Source organism: Balaenoptera musculus, chromosome 18, assembly GCF_009873245.2.
Source record: "Balaenoptera musculus isolate JJ_BM4_2016_0621 chromosome 18, mBalMus1.pri.v3, whole genome shotgun sequence".
Classification (NCBI taxonomy): Eukaryota; Metazoa; Chordata; class Mammalia; order Artiodactyla; family Balaenopteridae; genus Balaenoptera; species Balaenoptera musculus.
In genome coordinates, this window is record NC_045802.1 from 61,376,660 (window position 1) to 61,394,632 (window position 17,973).

The following is a 17,973-nucleotide window of genomic DNA, read 5'->3' on the forward strand; positions in this document are numbered from 1 at the left end:
TTTGTATTGTGCCCAGATCCCATTTCATGCAATTCGAATACAAATTCCTATGCATTGAGGACTTGATTTATACGGAAGTATTTATATGGAAATATTCCCAGTTGGTGTTTCTCATCTCTTGTCTTCTCTGAGCCTCTTCGTACATTCGCTCTTCTTTTCATCAGACTGCAGTTCCCCGGAATGGATTGGGAGAGCGAGGTCGGGTTTCGTTTTAGTTGTTTCCTGGCTCCACGCAGCGCCGCTCTGCTGTCTCTCCGGCGTGGACCGCCGTTGACAGGCTCCACGGGTGAGGCCCCGGGCGGCACGCGGGGGGCGTGGCCTGACCACGGGGCGGGGGCGGGGCCTGTGCGCGGAGCTCGACTGGCGGCGCGTCCCGGGTCGGCCGCTTCCAGCCGAGCCCCCGGCGACCGCGGCGGTGGCCCGAGCCTGATACTCGCGGGCTCCGTGCGGCTCTAGCCGTTTTCTCGCTCACGCGGCGCCATCTCGCCCCGCTGGAGAGGGAGACCTGGCGGCGCTCTGCACGAGAACTCCGGTGTCTCAGCCTTGGGGCACCTCCGGAGAAAGCCAAGTGCCCGCAGGTGAAGCCGGCGTCCCAGCCCACCGACAGATTGCACCTCTTGGGAACCTCGACCGCCGAGCCTTTTCCAGCGCCTGCAGCGCAAGGCGCGCGGGGAGAGTGGGGGTCCACGGCGGGGAAAGGAGTGACCAGGACACCGATGATGGACGCACAGACCTGGCGCGTGGGCTGTCGCTGTCTCCTCCTTCTGGCTCTCGTTGGGTCTACCCGAAGCGAGGGTTTGCAGAGCTGCGAAGAAGTTCGGAAACTTTTCCAGTGGCGCCTGGTGGGACCTGTCAAGGGGCTGCAGGATTCGCCGCGGGCAGGTAAGGCGCGGACTCGGCGCGGAGCTGGGCGCGGGCTGGGGCGTCCGGAGCGCCGGCCCTGCGCTCCCCAGGTTGTCAGAATGGCCCTTCGTGGGAAGATGACCTTTGAGGCCCTCCGGCCGCGCAAGGTGAATCCTGGGGAGGCATCTGGGGAAGCGCAGCGTGCACATTCCGAGCGCAGCGCAGCTCCGGAGACTCCCTGACTCCGCCTGCGGCTGAGCCGAGCTCTGGGCGTTTGTTTCCCGCCCGGCTCCCTTAGTCTCGGCCGATGCGCTGGAAGAGGCCGGTAAACCTGCCAGCGGGGGACAGCGCGGCCTGACCGCGTTTCTGTTCCGCGTGGGAACTTCCCCAGTGCCCCGCCGGGGGGCCTCGGTTGCTGTTTTCTCGTACGGTGGACGGAGTTGGGTTGGTCGCTGTAAGTTTGACAGTAAAAACACAAAGCTGCCTTATCCTCCTTTGCTGGAGAATGGGGCACTGACAAGGGCGGCCGGTCTCCTCTGTCATTAAGACTCGCCCTCCCTGGTGTGACCCTTAGCTGCCCCTCCGCGCCCGGGCATCAAGCCCTCCTTGCAGGAACCTAAACTACCCAGTGTGTGTCTCGGAACCACTGGGTAGATGCAACGCCTGAAAGATGTGCCGGCAACAGGCGATCAAACAGAATGCATGGGGCAGCCACTTGACATGGATGAGATCTTCCAGAGATTGAAAGGGAAAGAATACAGTAAGTGTGGCCAGCGTCGATTCTGCTTCTCGTAAGCGCGTGTGCCTGCACCTTCACCCTGTGCTCCGCGCCCCCTCCGCGCAAATTTCCTTCTGCGGGCGGGATTTCCAGTTTACATTCGGTCTGGAAGAATAGGTCTTAGTTGTCGAACGCGGCAGCAGGTGTCTGGAGCTAAGATCTTACTGAAGCAATGCACCTAATTACGAGGCCAACACACTGACAAATGCTGTGAGCTTATTGGTTGGACGAAGAACTTGTGGCGGATGCTTGGGTCTGAAATCCGTCCTCTGAGTTTGTACGGGGAGGAGGCTTGCTCTTAGCACTGTGGAGCTGTAGCTCTTACGCTTGATTTCTTTGCTGGTTGTCACCTCAGTTCTGCAGTCATCCCACAAGGAAAATCTGGGCATTTGAGCCCACCGCAACCATTTCAGTTTACAAGACTAGTCTTATAAACAAACACACAAATATTTATTTGAATACCTATTCGGTACTAGGCACTTTTTCTATACTACTTGAAACAACATAGTTGGATATTCTCAGCGGAGGGCAATTCTGTTCTCAAACGATACCACCCCCTTGTAAACCTGTCTTCTTATTTCGGTGCATTCGTTTCATTAAAAAAAAACAAAACCCTCACTTGTCAGTAGCTAATGCAACTAAAGTGAGTGTGTGTGTTGGGGCAGGGGACTTGGTGAGGGCATTGAGCTGTGAAATCCTCACCTGAACCATAGATTTTGCCCCCCAGATCCCATAATTTTGGCTGATATGTTCAGTAAATGTTGACAGTAAGGCCTTGATTTCACCACCCATCTCGTATCTCAGTATATCTGGTACCTGCTAAACGTAATACAATGACTAGAAGGCATTACATTTCTAGAACCTTGGGTGTGTTTCATCTCTTTTGAAGAGGAACTTTGCAGCGTATCAGTCACTGGCATAACATTTTACTGAAACTGAAACTCTGTCCTACAGAGAAGGAAATGGTTGTACTTATTTGTGTTTGATATACATGACACACAAAAAAGAGCCAGGATGGCAGGCATCTTCTTTTCTAAGGCATTCTGGATTGTTTCCCCATTGCTAGTACCTTTCTTTATCTGTAGCTTAAGGGCGATGGAGGAATCCTAGCAACACCTACTCAAGGGGCCATGCAGGGCTGCACTCTTAGGGACATCAATGGTGCTGGTGAAAAACAGTGCTGAATTCTTTTGATATTTGCATTAAGAAAAAGTCACGTGAAAGTATTATTCTGAATCAGAATCACCCAATAACAGGCACTCACATCTGAATTTGATATAATTCTGAATTTTTATCGTTTCTCTATTGTTGGTCATTTTTTATTTGAATAATTAAATGAATATTAAACTGTTTCTTTTAACAGGCACTCACATCTGAATTTGATATAATTCTGAATTTTTATCATTTCTCTATTTTTGGTCATTTTTTATTTGAATAATTAAATGAATATTAAACTGTTTCTTTTAACATTGATGTCTCTTTTCTTTCCACTAAAAAAACTTTCATTCCCCATTTGAGTAAACCACACATAACCACATGGTTCATAAATGCTTTTCTTTATTTTTGTATTTATATGTGATCTATAATATTTAGCTTGATTGAGTATAGTAGTTGAATCTTATTTTCTAAAATTATCCTCAATCTCAAGAGAGAACATAGTTAATATCTAAGTAGTCATTCTCACATAAGAATACAAATATTAATATTCTTTTTAGCAGGTGTATGTATTTAGCACAGAGGCTTTCATTGACTAAAGCTAATACATTTAAATTTGATATTTGTTTTCCTTGAAAGTTAATTTTTTTAGTGCTTTCTTGCATTTCTTGTCCACAAGTAGTTAATTCCTGAGATGCCTGGCCAAAATGCCACTTTTAAAATATAAGCAGGCTGGCTTCCCTGGTGGCGCAGTGGTTGAGAATCTGCCTGCTAATGCAGGGGACACGGGTTCGAGCCCTGGTCTTGGAAGATCCCACATGCCACGGAGCAACTGGGCCCGTGAGCCACAACTACTGAGCCTGCGCGTCTGGAGCCTGTGCTCCGCGACAAGAGAGGCCGCGATAGTGAGAGGCCCGCCCGCGCACCGCGATGAAGAGTGGCCCCCTCTTGCCACAGCTAGAGAAAGCCCACGCACAGAAACGAAGACCCAACACAGCCAAAAAATAAATAAATAAATAAATTAAAAAAAAAAAAAGTGTATGTTTAAAAAAAAAATATAAGCAGGTAGAATAACTTTTTACAGTTTCATTCTATATTTGTGACTTTTACATCTTCTGAAAACTATGTTACCCAATTTGAAATTACTAAAATGGTGAGAACAGCCATTTAAGCTGTTTCTCAGATTCCCCTCACCTTTGTTCTCTACCCTGCTCCAATTCTTTTAAGCCTATTGAGCTCCTAAGGATGTTTGGATGAGAAATGTAAAAAAGGAGAGAAGGTGTAAATGTGATTAGAATTACAGATTTCCCTGTGTTCTGATTTTATTTCCTAGGTAGTAGTCAAGGTGCCCTTTGCTCTTGTTTATTTCATTCAGAAAAGACCTGTTAGTGAAAGTGTCTTTTAAAAGGTCCTTTTATTTTTATATTTTTTATTGGGGAGAAGGGATAATGCTTTCCCATTGAAATTCTCTTCACACAGGCATTGTTCACACATGCATTATTTCCTTTTTTTTAAAGAAGATAATTCAGAAAGGAGAAGCTTATAAAAATCCAAGGCTACCTTCAGATTTTATATACCAACTAGTTTTAAAAATGTGGATGTTGCTTGATACAGAGAGTAGCGTGTGAAAGATAACTTTTTCTTGGTAGCTTTGGTTGTAAATGGTATAATAAAAATAAACTTAATGTGGCAAAGTTAAATTCTAATAGTATAGGACACTTTAAGTAGTACGCTATAGTTCTTTTTTTTTTAAACTGCTTTCATTATAATCCAGTCTTATATTGGCTTCAAGGGCAGTGTTGTTTTATACTGATACCCAAGAGAAACAATCTACTTGGTGACCTTGGAGTTTGGAATTATAGACATTTGGGTTCAAAACCTGGTCCTGGCACCTGTAGCTCTGTGACTGAGGTTAATCAGTTGTCCTCTTTGAACCTCCATTTTCTCATCTGTGAAATGGGAATGTTAGTTCTTAAAGGCATGTTGCATAGATGAAATGCAATAATACATGTATGTAAAATAGCACAAATCCAGGTACATAGTAAGTGCTCAAAAAATGTGTTGCTGTTATTACAGTTTTTTATTTAGTGTCTTTTTAAAAATTAATTAATTAATTAATTAATTTTTGGCTGCGTTGGGTCTTCGTTGCTGTGCGCGGGCTTTCTCTAGTTGTGGTGAGTGGGGGCTACTCTTCGCTGCGGTGCGCGGGCTTCTCATTACGGTCGCTTCTCTTGTTGCGGAGCACAGGCTCTAGGTGTGTGGGCTTCAGTAGCTGCAGCACGTGGGCTCAGTAGTTGTGGCGCATGGGCTCAGTAGTTGTGGCTCGCGGGCTCCAGACGCGCAGGCTCAGTAGTTGTGGTGCACAGTTGCTCCACGGCATGTGGGATCTTCCCAGACCAGGGCTCGAACCCATGTGCCCTGCATTGGCAGGCGGATTCTTAACCACTGCGCCACCAGGGAAGCCCTTATTTAGTGTCTTGACTGTAAATGAACTTGACCTTTAAGGGTGAAATTTTAGTTTTGGATCTCTATAAATCAGAATGTGTTTTATAATAACTAGTTTTTTAAAAGTCACAGATGATTGTTTTTAAAATTGGGAAATATGTTTCTATCTAAAATGATACTTATTAGGTCATGGGGAACGTTTTGTTTCTTTTCATGAACTAATGGAAAATCAAAGAAACCTATCTGAAATGATATTTATTAGATTATAGTGAATGTTTTGTTTCTTTTTATGAACTAATGGAAACTATAAGAAAGAAACCTATCTGAAATGGTATCTCTTAGGTTATGGTGAATATTCTGTTTTTTTGTGGACTAAGGGGAACTCTAAGAAAGAAACCAAGCTGCACTCCACCACTGCTAGCTGCAGCACCCATAGACACTGGTTCCACCACCATCCTGCTGTCTGTATTCAGGGAGGTGAAGGAGTGTTTATGAGGTGGCTTAGGGAGTCACATCATTAGATGGTTGGTGGCCATAGTCACCCATTGACAGTAATCTCAATTTGGGACTCTCGTTTCTCATGAACTAACCCCTTTTGCTGCTGGGGCAGCATGGTTATGGTGATCCAAAACCATAAAAGGGACCCACAGGCTGATGTTGGGCAGATTAGTAATAACAGGATTGTCTTGGGTTGAAGTCCACCAGCCAGGAACCACCAGAAACAAGATGATAGTCAAACAAACTAGGTCTTACTTTCTGCAGCAAGGGAGATCGCACAGCTCAGGAACTGTGGGTGCCTTGGTTAGAGGCAGTTGAAAGGGGCTTTTTATAGGATTTGGCTTTGTGCTGGGTGATTACAAGGGTTTAAGGAAGCAGAGCAATTCAGGAATTGGGCATCTTCATAACTTACCTAGGTGTTAGGAAGATTAAGATGGGGGTAGTTTTCTTTAATGAAGAAGCAGTAGTCACACTTGCTGGTCCAAAGAGGGGGATGTTTAGTTACTTTTGTGGTTGTAGAGCGTCCTCGTGGCTGTCCTGCTGCATCACTGGTCTCAAGTGGCTTTGTCTCATCATTGTTTTCTTATTCTGAGCATGTTGTCTCTGTTGAGTTGTAAACATCAAGCCCTAGTTCCAGTGTCAGGGAAACTTGTCACTTTCTCCTCTGGAATATCTGGTGTGTGCTTCGATGTCTAAGAAAATGATGTGTTTCATTTTTATCCAGGCTTTTAGTGAAGCTTCATAATGGGGAAGCGAGTATGATTTTCTACTTTTGGGCCATAGAGTATGACTCTCCATCAGGGCCTGAATTGTACAAATCACATCCTATTCCCTCATAGTCAGTTTACTAACAAGTGTAAATGTTGTGTGTGTCCCTATCCTCTCTCCATCCCAAAATTTAAGTTCCTTTTTGCCAAGTGTCCAACATCCTGTATTTGTATAATCGGCTTTAAGGAGGGGTGCAATTTAGGAAACTTAAGAATAGCATTTTATAATTATTCTATACTCCCCCCAACCATATTTCCAGCTTGCTAGGACTTTCTAGAATATGGAATTTGGCTTGTCTGATAAGAACTCCTTCTTGGTCTATAACATTTCTTTTATCATTAATTGGTATAAGACCAAGAGTAACATTTCAACAACCAGATACTACTTGTAAACAGACATGACTTATAAATCAATGGCCTCTTGATATAACTGTTCAAGAAACCACAAATTCATTTTGTTAAAATGGAGTCATGAGAGACTTCATTCATATACTTTGTTGAAATAGATTGTGAACGTGGTACCCTATCTACTCCGTTAACGAACAAGAGCGATTCATTTTAATAGAGAGTAGCCATTTTCCATATCTACCTTTCTTTTACAAAAGCCTGACCTTTAGAAGACAAGACACCACCAATTGTGCCCTCAATTCTTCTACTTTTCAGCTTTAGAAATTTCAAATTTTACCAGTGGTACTGCTAAAATCATCCTAAAATGATTAGTCATTCTGTGAATCACAAGTATCACAGTTTTTGATTAGCCTTATCAGGTTCACATATGGCTGCCATGTAAGTTGAATGTATAATACACTTTTTCAGAAAGAAAATGAGATTTTGTACTTTCATGATTTTATGAGAGTCTACATTTCTCTTGAAAATTTAAAATACTGAAAAGTACAAAGAAAGCAAAAATAATTTTACCCTCAGAAATAACTACCAATAACCCTTTGAATTATCTTTTCATTACCCTCATCCATCCTCTGCTCAGCACATAAATATTTTTTGAAAGAATGTAGAATCACTTTTTCTTTCTTTGTAACATGCCTTTTCCAATCATAAACATCCTTCTAAATATGTATTTTTTTAGTGACTAAGATTCTACTGAATCACTGTACCATTAATTGAATTCTCTACTGTTGTTGGAAATATAGGTTTCCAGTATTTGCTACCATAAAGTCACATGGCTAAGGACATGAAAGGCAAATGTGCCAAACTCTCACCCCACTCACAGCTTTGCGATCGCCTTATCTACATTCATTCCGCTTCAGGGTTTTTCAGTGTCAGCACCACTGATCTGTGGGGCTGGATAATTCTTTGTTGTTGGCAGAGGCGGCGAGTGCTGTCCTGTGTATTGTAAGGTGTTTAGAAGCGTCCCTGACCTTTAGCCCCCTGGATGCCAGTAGCAACGCCTTCCCCCCCACCCCCCCCAGTTCTGATAACAGAAGATGTTTCTAGACTTTGCCAAATGACCCAGGAGAGGCAAAATCGTCCTGACTGAGAACCACTAGCATAAATGTCCGACCTATGGGTCCTTCACATACACACATTATACAGCTGGCTGGTTTGCAAGCCTCAGGTCTCAGCTTAAATGTCAGCTCCTAGAGAAGCCTTTCTCAAGGTTCACTGAACTCTGTTCCCTGCTGTTTCTTTCATGGCACTTTTCATGGTGCCATATTTCTTTTCTTTTTACTGTTGATTTTTCACCACCAGATTGTGTGCATGTTGAGGATAGAGAACATGTCTACTGAGACTGGTTTCATGGATATGAAACGTATACAGTCACACAGGGTCCCGCACTCAGAAGGGCCCTATGCTTGGTTTAATGTCCTGCTGTTACCATCTTGAAGTCTGAAAAAGGGTCCTGTGCTTCCCTTCTGCATTGGGCCCTGCAAATTATGTACCCAGTCCAGCTGTGTACCTTGTTCACTGTAGAATATCTGGTGCCCAGAACAGTGGCTAACACAAAATAGGAGTTGAAATGTTTGTTGAATACTTTAGTAAAGCTTCAAGGAGCCTCTTATTTCATCTTCTGAACCTCTCTGATTCTTAAGTTAAACTCTAGAAGTCAGTCCACAGGTTTTGAACACCCAAGATTCTATTGATACAGTGATTTTTAAAATGTTTTATGGTGTTATATAAATGGGTTAAAAATTGGCCCCTGTGTCTTTTACTTCTTCACAGCTGGTTGGGACCATTAGCCCAAAGCCCACCGGTGCCAAACTCAAATTTTTACAGTTCCAATTGCTTTAAATATAGCTCAAGTAAACATATTTTTAGTTGTTTAGAGCCTGCCTGGTTTGCAAACCCCACAAAGCTGAACTTCTCTGCTAGCCATATAGATAAAATAAACTCTGGTGCTGTAAAAGACCCCAAGTTGCTGCTGCCCTTTGAAGCTCTTTGACTCAGAGACTTCCCATCTTGCTGCTAAGCAATATCACCGAGACACGGGGGCCCCCTCTCCAATACCCCTCTCTCCTGGGATTTCCCTTGTTCTCTTCCTCTTCTGGGTGGTGGTCCTGCACCAATGTCTCTCCAGGTCTCCTGCTGTGAGGGACATCCCCTCTCATGCAACCTGTCAAAGTGGCACCCAAATAAAGCTCATCACATACTACTGCCATCATGAGGTCCTGTCTTTTCCTTGACCAGCCCTGAAATCCTCACTCACCACATACAGATCAGTATTTAGTTATTTCTAACATAAGGTTGGGACTCAAAAGTAGCAATACTGATTTTAAATGTGTTTCTTTCCTTCTGCTAGACTATAGGCTACTTGAGAGCAGGAACTGTGATTGATTTATCTTTTTGTTCTGTGATTAGGCCAAACTTAATAAATCAATTTTGATGTTTAGAATTAATCTTATATTCATAGTTACCCAACAGGCTCAATTTATTTTGTTTAATTATGTTTTTTATGCCTGATATTAATAGAATGAGAAATGTAGATGGTGAAGTTTTAAAAAATATATTCTGATCTGGACTTAGTTGTGCTGTTGAATAAATTGTTTATGTGGAGTTAATATCTTCTTATGTAACTGCCACAAATTTTATAAAGTGATCTAATGCTTTTAAGTTTAAATTTAAAGAATTTTTATCTATCTTAGCTAACATTTTTGAAATGGAGTAAATTAATTGCCAAACCAATGTCTGAAAGAAAGTTTCCTCAAATGTCTTGCAAGGGAAGGAAGATTATTTAACATTTAAGGATTCATTTGCAGTTGTTATCACCATGTAGACAGTGTGACTGATCTGCCTTAGAACACTAATTGATCTATTATTGGAAGAATGGAGAAAAATAAAGGTGACCAACTATAATTTACAATTGGCTGTGGGTTGGTCGGTTTGTGTTTTATTTGAATATATGTTTTGCAAAATTGTTTCTTTCCATGAGAAAATTAATAGTAAGGAACTGGAAGATGATTCGGTTTTTCTGTCTCCTACCTTGATTAATTCCATGTTGGGGAAAAAGTACAAATCACTTATCTATGGAATTGTTCCTGAGCTGGGAAGATTGTTTGTTAAAGGACACTGACTTGGGGTCTAGATTCCATGTGACCAAGTAGAGAGGCCACAATCTTTCAGAGGAAGCAAGAAAATAACTGCTGTTAAATCACAAAACATGATATATGGTAGCAGGTATAATTTGTCTCTAAAGTATTTACAATTCCAATTTTAGAACTACTCGCCTAGCCTTTAAGACTTCTTTTCAGTGATATCTTAGAAAAAAACTTTTTTTTTCTGTGTGAATTGTGGTTGGTTATTTTTTTTAGGATATCTTAGAATTGGTTTTAGGAAATTTTACCTAAGTAAAGGATTACTTAAGTCAGTGCTAATGAGACATGCATATTCTAGTATGGTTCAGCTAGTAACTTAAATATCTTTCAAATACAGTCATATTTAAAAGCTAGTAAACATTTCTTGTTTCCTAATTTAAATTGCTTATTATTCTTTTTAGGATAATGTGTTTGAATTACTGGTTTTCCTCTCTTGTGCTCTGATAATTAGATTTACTTTAGTTTTTATAATTCTGTATGGCAATATAATGAAATAATCTTTGGCAGCTATCTTTTTACAGCTCATAGTCTTTTGTTTTTCCTTGTCTTATAGTTTCAAGGGACGTTAGTGCATAATTCCTTCAGTATAGTATTCATTTTGGGAGAGGCTAAGAACTGAGAAGAGAGTTGGATAAAAAGCATATCAAGAGTGTGACTTCACTGATCAAATGAACGTAGAAATTATTTCTGCATGTCCTTGTTCATAGCATAAATACTCTTTAAATGGAAGATTGTCAGTATTAAATTACCTGTTCAGATTTATTTGCTTTTTGAACAACTCTCTTATTTGGTAAGGTTATACCAAGTTACATTTGGTTCATTTTCTTTTGATCATTGAAAATGTCTGTGTTTAATGAGCTGAAACTGAAGTAGGTCAATAAAGTGAAGAGATTAATAGTCTGTTCTTCACCAGGCTTGGAATACATTTTACTCTGGGGGGGAAAAATCATTTTTAAAAAAAGATTTTTTGATTAACTTAAAAGGTAAAGGAAATAGGAATAACATTGAAAGAGTCAAAAAGCTGAGGAATCCACGAGTTCTTCAGAGTGCTCTTCATTTATCAGGTGAAGATATGTGGGTCTGGATTTGAATAGTTAAGAGCTTCAGTTGCAAGACAAAACTAAATGTTGCTTTTTACCTTTCTAAGTTTAGGGTCACAGATAAGCTTGAAGTTGTTAAATATTTAATATTTAATTTATCTTTGGACATATCTTACATAGAAAACAAGGAAAAATGGTAAGTATGACAAAACATTGAAAAGTTGTCATGGGATAAATAAATGGGAAAACGAGACATTTTAACTTATAATTTGTCCCATATTATGGTCACATATTTTAGTGAATACCAATGAATTTCGTTCTGAAATAATTTGGTCTTGACTACATCACTTATTAGCTATGTGACCTTCAGCAGATAACTCAGCCTCTCAGAAAATGTTTTTCTTTCTTCACAGGGATAGTATATAGGCTGTTCCTTTTCCCTTTCAGTGGTTTATGAGGACCACATGGTATGGTGTAAAAGCTTTGTGAACAATAATATAATCCACAGTAATATAGTTAATTCTATCAATACTAGAAATGTAATTCTTAGAAACATTAAAAAAAATTCTTTATATGAGATCAAAGAGCAGGCAAAGTAGAGATCCTTTTTCTTCATGCTAATAAACTTCTAAACTTTCAGATAATTTTCTCCCATCACTCACTCTCAAAGTATTGATCCTCTACTCACAGAAACATAGTCCATCCTTTCATTCTTTATTTTAGTTAATAAGTTACTTAATAGTTTATAGTTTAATTCTAAGGTAAAATCAAATTTGTTTATTCATATTATGTAGTTTAAGATCTAAAGACTGGTCTTTCGTGAAATAATGTCATTTAAATTAATTCTATTAAGATCAAGAGGGAGGTACTTTGCCTGGAAACATGCTGATCAAATGCGAGCAGGGAGAGGCTCTGCAGCTCGTGATTGACGTCATTAGGGGGAGTAGGAGTTAATTTTCTACTGCGTTTTGTCACGTTCTTGCATGTCATGGTGCTGCTGGGTCTTTTTGTGTGTCTTCTGCACTGGGGATGAGAACTTTTTTTCCATAAAAAAGGCACAAAGGTGGAGCGTGCTGGTGAGTCTCTGCTTGCCCCTTTAGATGGACTCTCCATCCTGCTCTGTCCCTGGACTACGTCAAAGGCATTCTTGCCTCTGGCAGCCCTTGGGAAGCAGTGGCTGGAGAAGAAGACTGGGCAAGTGGAGTGTGGTGCGTTCCAGGTCTCACCTTGTGGGGTCCCGGCAGCCTGCCTAAGTCCTTTTACCTAAGCACACAGCTCCTCTCAGGCGACCTCACTTCTCTCTCTGGATTCTGGTAGCTACTTTCTCCTCTTGTCTCCTCTGAGGTAGTAACAACCCCTTCTCCACAGCTATTAGCCAGGGAGTATTGCAGTGTCCTTTATAGGTTTCCTATACCCTGCCCTTTATAAAAAATTTTATTGAATAATTCTATTTGAGATACCAATTTATTTCCTTTCAAGATCCTTCCTGTATGACAAAACTTTACATACTTTAGATATTTAAACCCATAGCTTTCAGAGATCATTTGATTTGTAATTAAAATATATAGAAACACAAATCTGTTCTAGAGTTGAATTATAAATGCTTTTAGAAGTTCTAAGCAATGATGATCTCTCTATTCATATTCAGGTACCTCGTGATCATGCTTCTGTTAATTAGTTGTTTCTTTCCTTCCGTTTTCCCTCACCTTTTTTGTGAAGAACACTGGTGCTGGCTAACTCTTTAGGTTTCAGTTGGAAATTTGACTAAATAGATAACACCCCAGAATAAAACAGCAGTTCAATCCCCACTGACTCCACTAATTCAATCAACAACCAGGTCTCACAGAATCTATTTTACAAACGTCCCCGTAATTTCTCTGCCCACCACCATTGCCACCACCATGCTTTAACCTAGTGCCTTCTCATGGCTGGATTACTCAGTCAGCCTACATCTGCTCTTGGTCCTTGCCAGTTCATTTCCCAATTAATTCCCAATGAAAGTAAGCCTTATCTTTATTTCTCATGTTAAATCCTTCAGTGATTTCCCATTGCCTTTCTCTAAAAAACAAACAAACAAACAAAAAACAGCAACAAGAACAAAAAAGTGATTCTATTTGAACACGTAATTTCTGTATAATCAAAAAATAAAATAAACATCACAGTGAAATAAATGGGGGGAAAACTCTATGTCATTTCATCTGTAATACACAAAAACCAAAAGGTTAGCATCCTTAATCATGCATGAATTCTTATAAATTGGTGACAAAGACACTAATATTCCAAGGGAAATGAGAAAAGAACATGAAGAGGAAATTCGAATGATTAAGTGACTAATAAGGATATGTGAAGATGATTGACTCAAGAGTAAGAGAGGAAAACCAATTTCTTAGGAATATCACATTGTCAAAGATTAAAAATACTGATAGCTAATGCTCCTGTGGTTGTAGCAAATAGGGCACTCTCATCTACAAATACTGAGAAGGAAGACTGGTGAAGACTGTCTCTACATTCAGGGACAATTTTGCATATATCACTCAAAATTTAAATTTTGTATACTCTTTGCCTACCAATTCCAATTTATAGGAAAGTGTTCTAACAAAGTAATTGGACAAATTTAAACGAATATATATACATACATAAGCAGGTTTATTGCACAGAGGATCCACAGCTAATGTAGATGCCTATTAATGTTTATTAAATGATAAATTATGGATAATCATGTGGACATTACACCCAGAGAGGTAAAGCTATGTAACCAAAGTGACTCATAGCTCTATTGAAAGGAAAAAGCAAATTATGGCTCGACTTAAAAAAAAGAAGGAACCTACTTGCTTATCAATTTATGGGCAAACATACCCTAAAACAACATGCAGAAAATACCATTAATAGTAAATAACATTGGAAAGTAGAGTTAGGAAGAGGAAAAGAGGTTAAGAAGTAGAAATATACTTTATAAATTTCTCTGTCCTTTGAATTCTTGAAAAAGATGATGTTTTTTCAATGATATAGATTTTTAATTTACCCTGTGATTAGTGAAATTAATGAATTTCACTATGTGATTCACACTTATGGGAACATTGAGATGAAGCTATTGCAATTCCATGATCTGAGCATCTCTGTGTAATAATGAGTTCAAGGCTCCTGGACATCAGTCCAATGGCAGCAATGAAAACAGGCAATCCCATTGCTCTTTATCCTAATGGTCTTGACTTCTTTGATGTAGCTTATCAGACCCGTCATGATCTGGCTTCTTCTTCTTCAGCTTTATATGCTCTTTTTCTCCCCACTTGGAAAGGTTGGTTTTGATCCTGAGCTACCATAAATAAAGTTGCTCCTCACAGGTTATTTCTGGAAGTACTGAGGTGCTGTAAACTAACTTCAGAGCCAGGAATTATTTCTGAAGTTATCTCTCAATCAGGATACCTAGTTATGGCCATGTCTTTAAAGGCAAATAAAAACAACATTTCTCTTTTGGACTATTGTGATAGTCTATTGGTTTATTGGTCCAGCTTTGTCTTCATTGGAAGTCATTTTGCATACTACTTAAAGGTGCTCTTTCTAAATGATAAACCTGAGAACATTCCCTTCTACATCAATTCATATGTTCAGATTCAAGTGACAGAAGCCCAACCAAAGCTGTCTTAAACTAAAAAAGGAATGCATTGGAAGTACATTGAGGCATCTCAAGGGACAGTGAAGACAAAGGAAGGGCAAGGATTCAGATGAGGTAAAGAAATGCAAATTGGGACTAGAATGTTTACAGATCTCTTATTCTTTGTGGCTATAGGCTTTATTTTTTTTTTTTCCTGCTGCAGAGCAGCCATGTTCATATAGCAGAAAATATGGTTGCCATATAGCTTCTCCAAAAGGAGAGAAACTGGCCCAACTCTTTTGCTTTACAGGTTAAAAATTTCAGGGAGAGGATCACATTATAGAGCACGGAAGGTTTTTTTGTTTTTGTTTGTTTTTTTCACTTACCACAAAGATGAGCGGGGAGGGAAGGGGAAGGAGGTCCTAGAAAACGTGTTCAAGTCATACATACAAATCCAGAGGTGTTTGGCACACATCTTAAAACATCTTTCATGGTTCCCCAGTGCTGTGGCAAAAGCCCAAACTCCCACGTATTGCATTTAAATTTTTCAGTGATATAATTCCTGCCTTCTTTTCCAGACTTGTCTACTTATCTCCACTTTCTCCCATCTTACCTCCCTCTTGGGAGAGGTAATCCACCTTGGGTCCTGTGTCTGGTATGTTTTTACTAAGTATGATAAAAATGCAAGGCCCCGAGTGCCCTTTACTTGGACCATCTCTGTGTTGTGTTTGCAATAAGCAACCCTGAGGGATAGTTTTTCTCAGGACAAAGACCAGATGTTTTGACTTGCTATTGGTGAATCCCCTAAAGGATCAGTGTTTCTCCCCTGTAATACAATCCATAACATATGCTGGTATTCATATAGAACCCCTGTGGGGCAGAGTAAGCAATATGATGCTCATGCTCTTGCTTGATGTGCTGAGAGTCTCTTGGTTTCTGTCAGCATCCATGAAACAGTATGTTAACCTGGAATGAATAGACAGCCAGATTTCTCCAGGAAAGATGGATTTATTTGGAATCAGCAGTGAATTGCAATTCAGGGTCTGCAACCATGGCAAGCCACGTGCAAGTCCACATGGCAAGGAAAGGAGAACACTTCTACAGAGGAGAAAGGGAAGTTGGGAGGGCTGTGGTAAACGAAGAACTTATTGCTTTTCATGGCTGATTCTTTGTTAGGAAAGAAACCCTTTTTCCTGTTAGGTTCTGCTATCATTGAAGGGCCTGAAAGCTCCCCCTTTTGGTCTCCTGACTCTGTTTCATTGAGGGTCTGTTTACTCATTTTTTTCATTTCCCACTTTTGATCAAGCTCTTTCTCTGAATTGGGCGATTGGGATTGACATGTATACACTGATGTGTATAAAATTGATGACTGATTAAAAAAAAAAAAAAGAAAAAAAAAAGATCTTTCTCTGAAAGCATCACTGATCAAGAGTCAGGTTTTCTAGTTTCAGTGGTCTTTTGTCTCTCAATGTCAGGAATGACCTTTCCTGGATGCAGTGTCTCATGTTGGAGGGAAAATGCACAGATTGGAAACCTACTGAGGTCACATTTGAGTAACAAGGAGGGGTAGGATGGAAAACACTCAAGCACTTTTAATCTAAAGTCCATGTATTTTCAAGATCATAGACATTGGAGATCATCTGAAGTGCTATGTCATTATCAAAAGTTTGACGACAAACTTCCAGAAGGCCTGGTCCAGGTATCTTGGGAAAGCTGCCTTATCAGATGTTGTCTGCTTCAATTCTGGGAAATCTTTGTTTTTGGGTCACCAGATGATGTACAGATCTAGTCAAGGTTCAGTGCTTTCTTACATGTGTCATGTGAATCCAAGAGTCTATTCCTTGGAGTTTGGTGATATAAGGGTTGGTTAGCAGTACCTTATAGGGGCCTTTCCAGAGGGGTTGCAGAGAGTTCTTCTGGAAGTATCTTTTCCAATAGACAAAATCTCCAGGTTGCAAAATGTGATGCTTAAGGTCTTTGCCTCCCTAGGGTACACTGTGAAAAGATTGCTCTGCCAAAATGTGGTTATTTTTAATAGAAGCAATTAGACCTTTGCAATATTGGAGTATCTCCCCTTTTATTGATTGAGGGTCAAAAGAAGCAGGAGCCAAGTGCATTTGGCATCCTGTGACTATCTCAAAGGGTGAGAGCTTATGAGTTCCAAAAGGGGTTGATTTGAGACTTAGAAGGACCAAGGGCAATACTTTTGGCCAAGGTATTTGGAGGGCCTCTACAAATTTTGCCAGTTAAGTCTTATAATGCTATTAGTGCATTCGACTAAACCAGAGAATTGAGAGTGGCAAGCACAGTGAAAGTATAAAACCGGCCAAACAACTCAGAATTGCTGAAGTGCCTGACCAGGAGAACAGGTTCCTGGATCACTGTGAAGTTCAAGAGGGGTTCTCCAGGTAGGGATGATCTTTTCCAAAAGGACTTTAGCTACAGAAGAGGTAGTAACTTGTCTACAAGGAATAGATTCAGTCTAGTGTAAGAACATACAGACCATGACTAAAACATATTTATATCCATTGGTTGGAGGGAGTTGTATGAAATCCATTTGCCAGACCTCGAATGGTCCATTAGCCAGTTCAAAATGTCTAGGAGCAGTACTAACAGGCTTCCATGGGTTGTACTTTAAACAAGTGGGACAAGTGAGGTAGGCACTTTTTGTGGCCCTATTAATGTTTCCCCACCAAAGGTGACTCATGAAGGCTATCATTTCGTTAGTAGACCAATGGTTTAATGCACGTACAGTGGTGAGGAGTGCGAATTTTAGAGTCTTCAGTAAGACTGGGTTGTTATTTGGTCCAAACCAGAGCTTTTTTTTTTTTTTAGTAAAAGCAACAGTTGTTGAATTTTCAATCTGTTTTTCTTTTTCCCCCTGAGGCCAATTGTTGGGATCCTCTAGTCAGTTTTTCTAATTATAATTTGGGGAAATATCCTGTTGGACCATGACTAGGGGTTTGGCTACTGTTGGTCCCTTTGAGGGCATCATTCCTTGAGGAAATATCAGCAAGGTGATTTCCCTTAGCTTCCCAAGAGTCAGGTAAAAGTATGGCATCTAATAATTTCTGAGCATAGGGGCCATTTTAAATTATATTTCTGCTGGAAGTAGGGAAGCCATGTTGCTTCCACAACATTCCAGAATCATGAGCTACTTTGAAAGCTTATCTACTATCAGTATAAATATTGACGTTTTTGTCCTTGGATAAAGTGAAAGCCCTTGTAAGAATGTATAATTCAGCCTGTTGGGAAGAATCAGCCATAGTTAAAGATACTGCCTCAACAATATCAAAAGGAGTTGCAA

The 17,973-nt window shown here is 40.3% G+C and overlaps 1 protein-coding gene across 1 annotated transcript in view; it reads left to right on the plus strand.

Moving 5' to 3' along the window:
• Window positions 1-440: 440 nt before the first annotated feature.
• GPC5 (glypican 5) overlaps window positions 441-17,973 on the plus strand; it is a 1,362,497-nt gene continuing 1,344,964 nt past the window's right edge. The window contains exon 1 of the mRNA XM_036832100.1: window positions 441-882. Within this exon, the coding sequence (XP_036687995.1) occupies window positions 717-882 (166 nt within the window). The 5' untranslated portion in view covers window positions 441-716. The remainder of the gene's footprint in view (window positions 883-17,973) is intronic.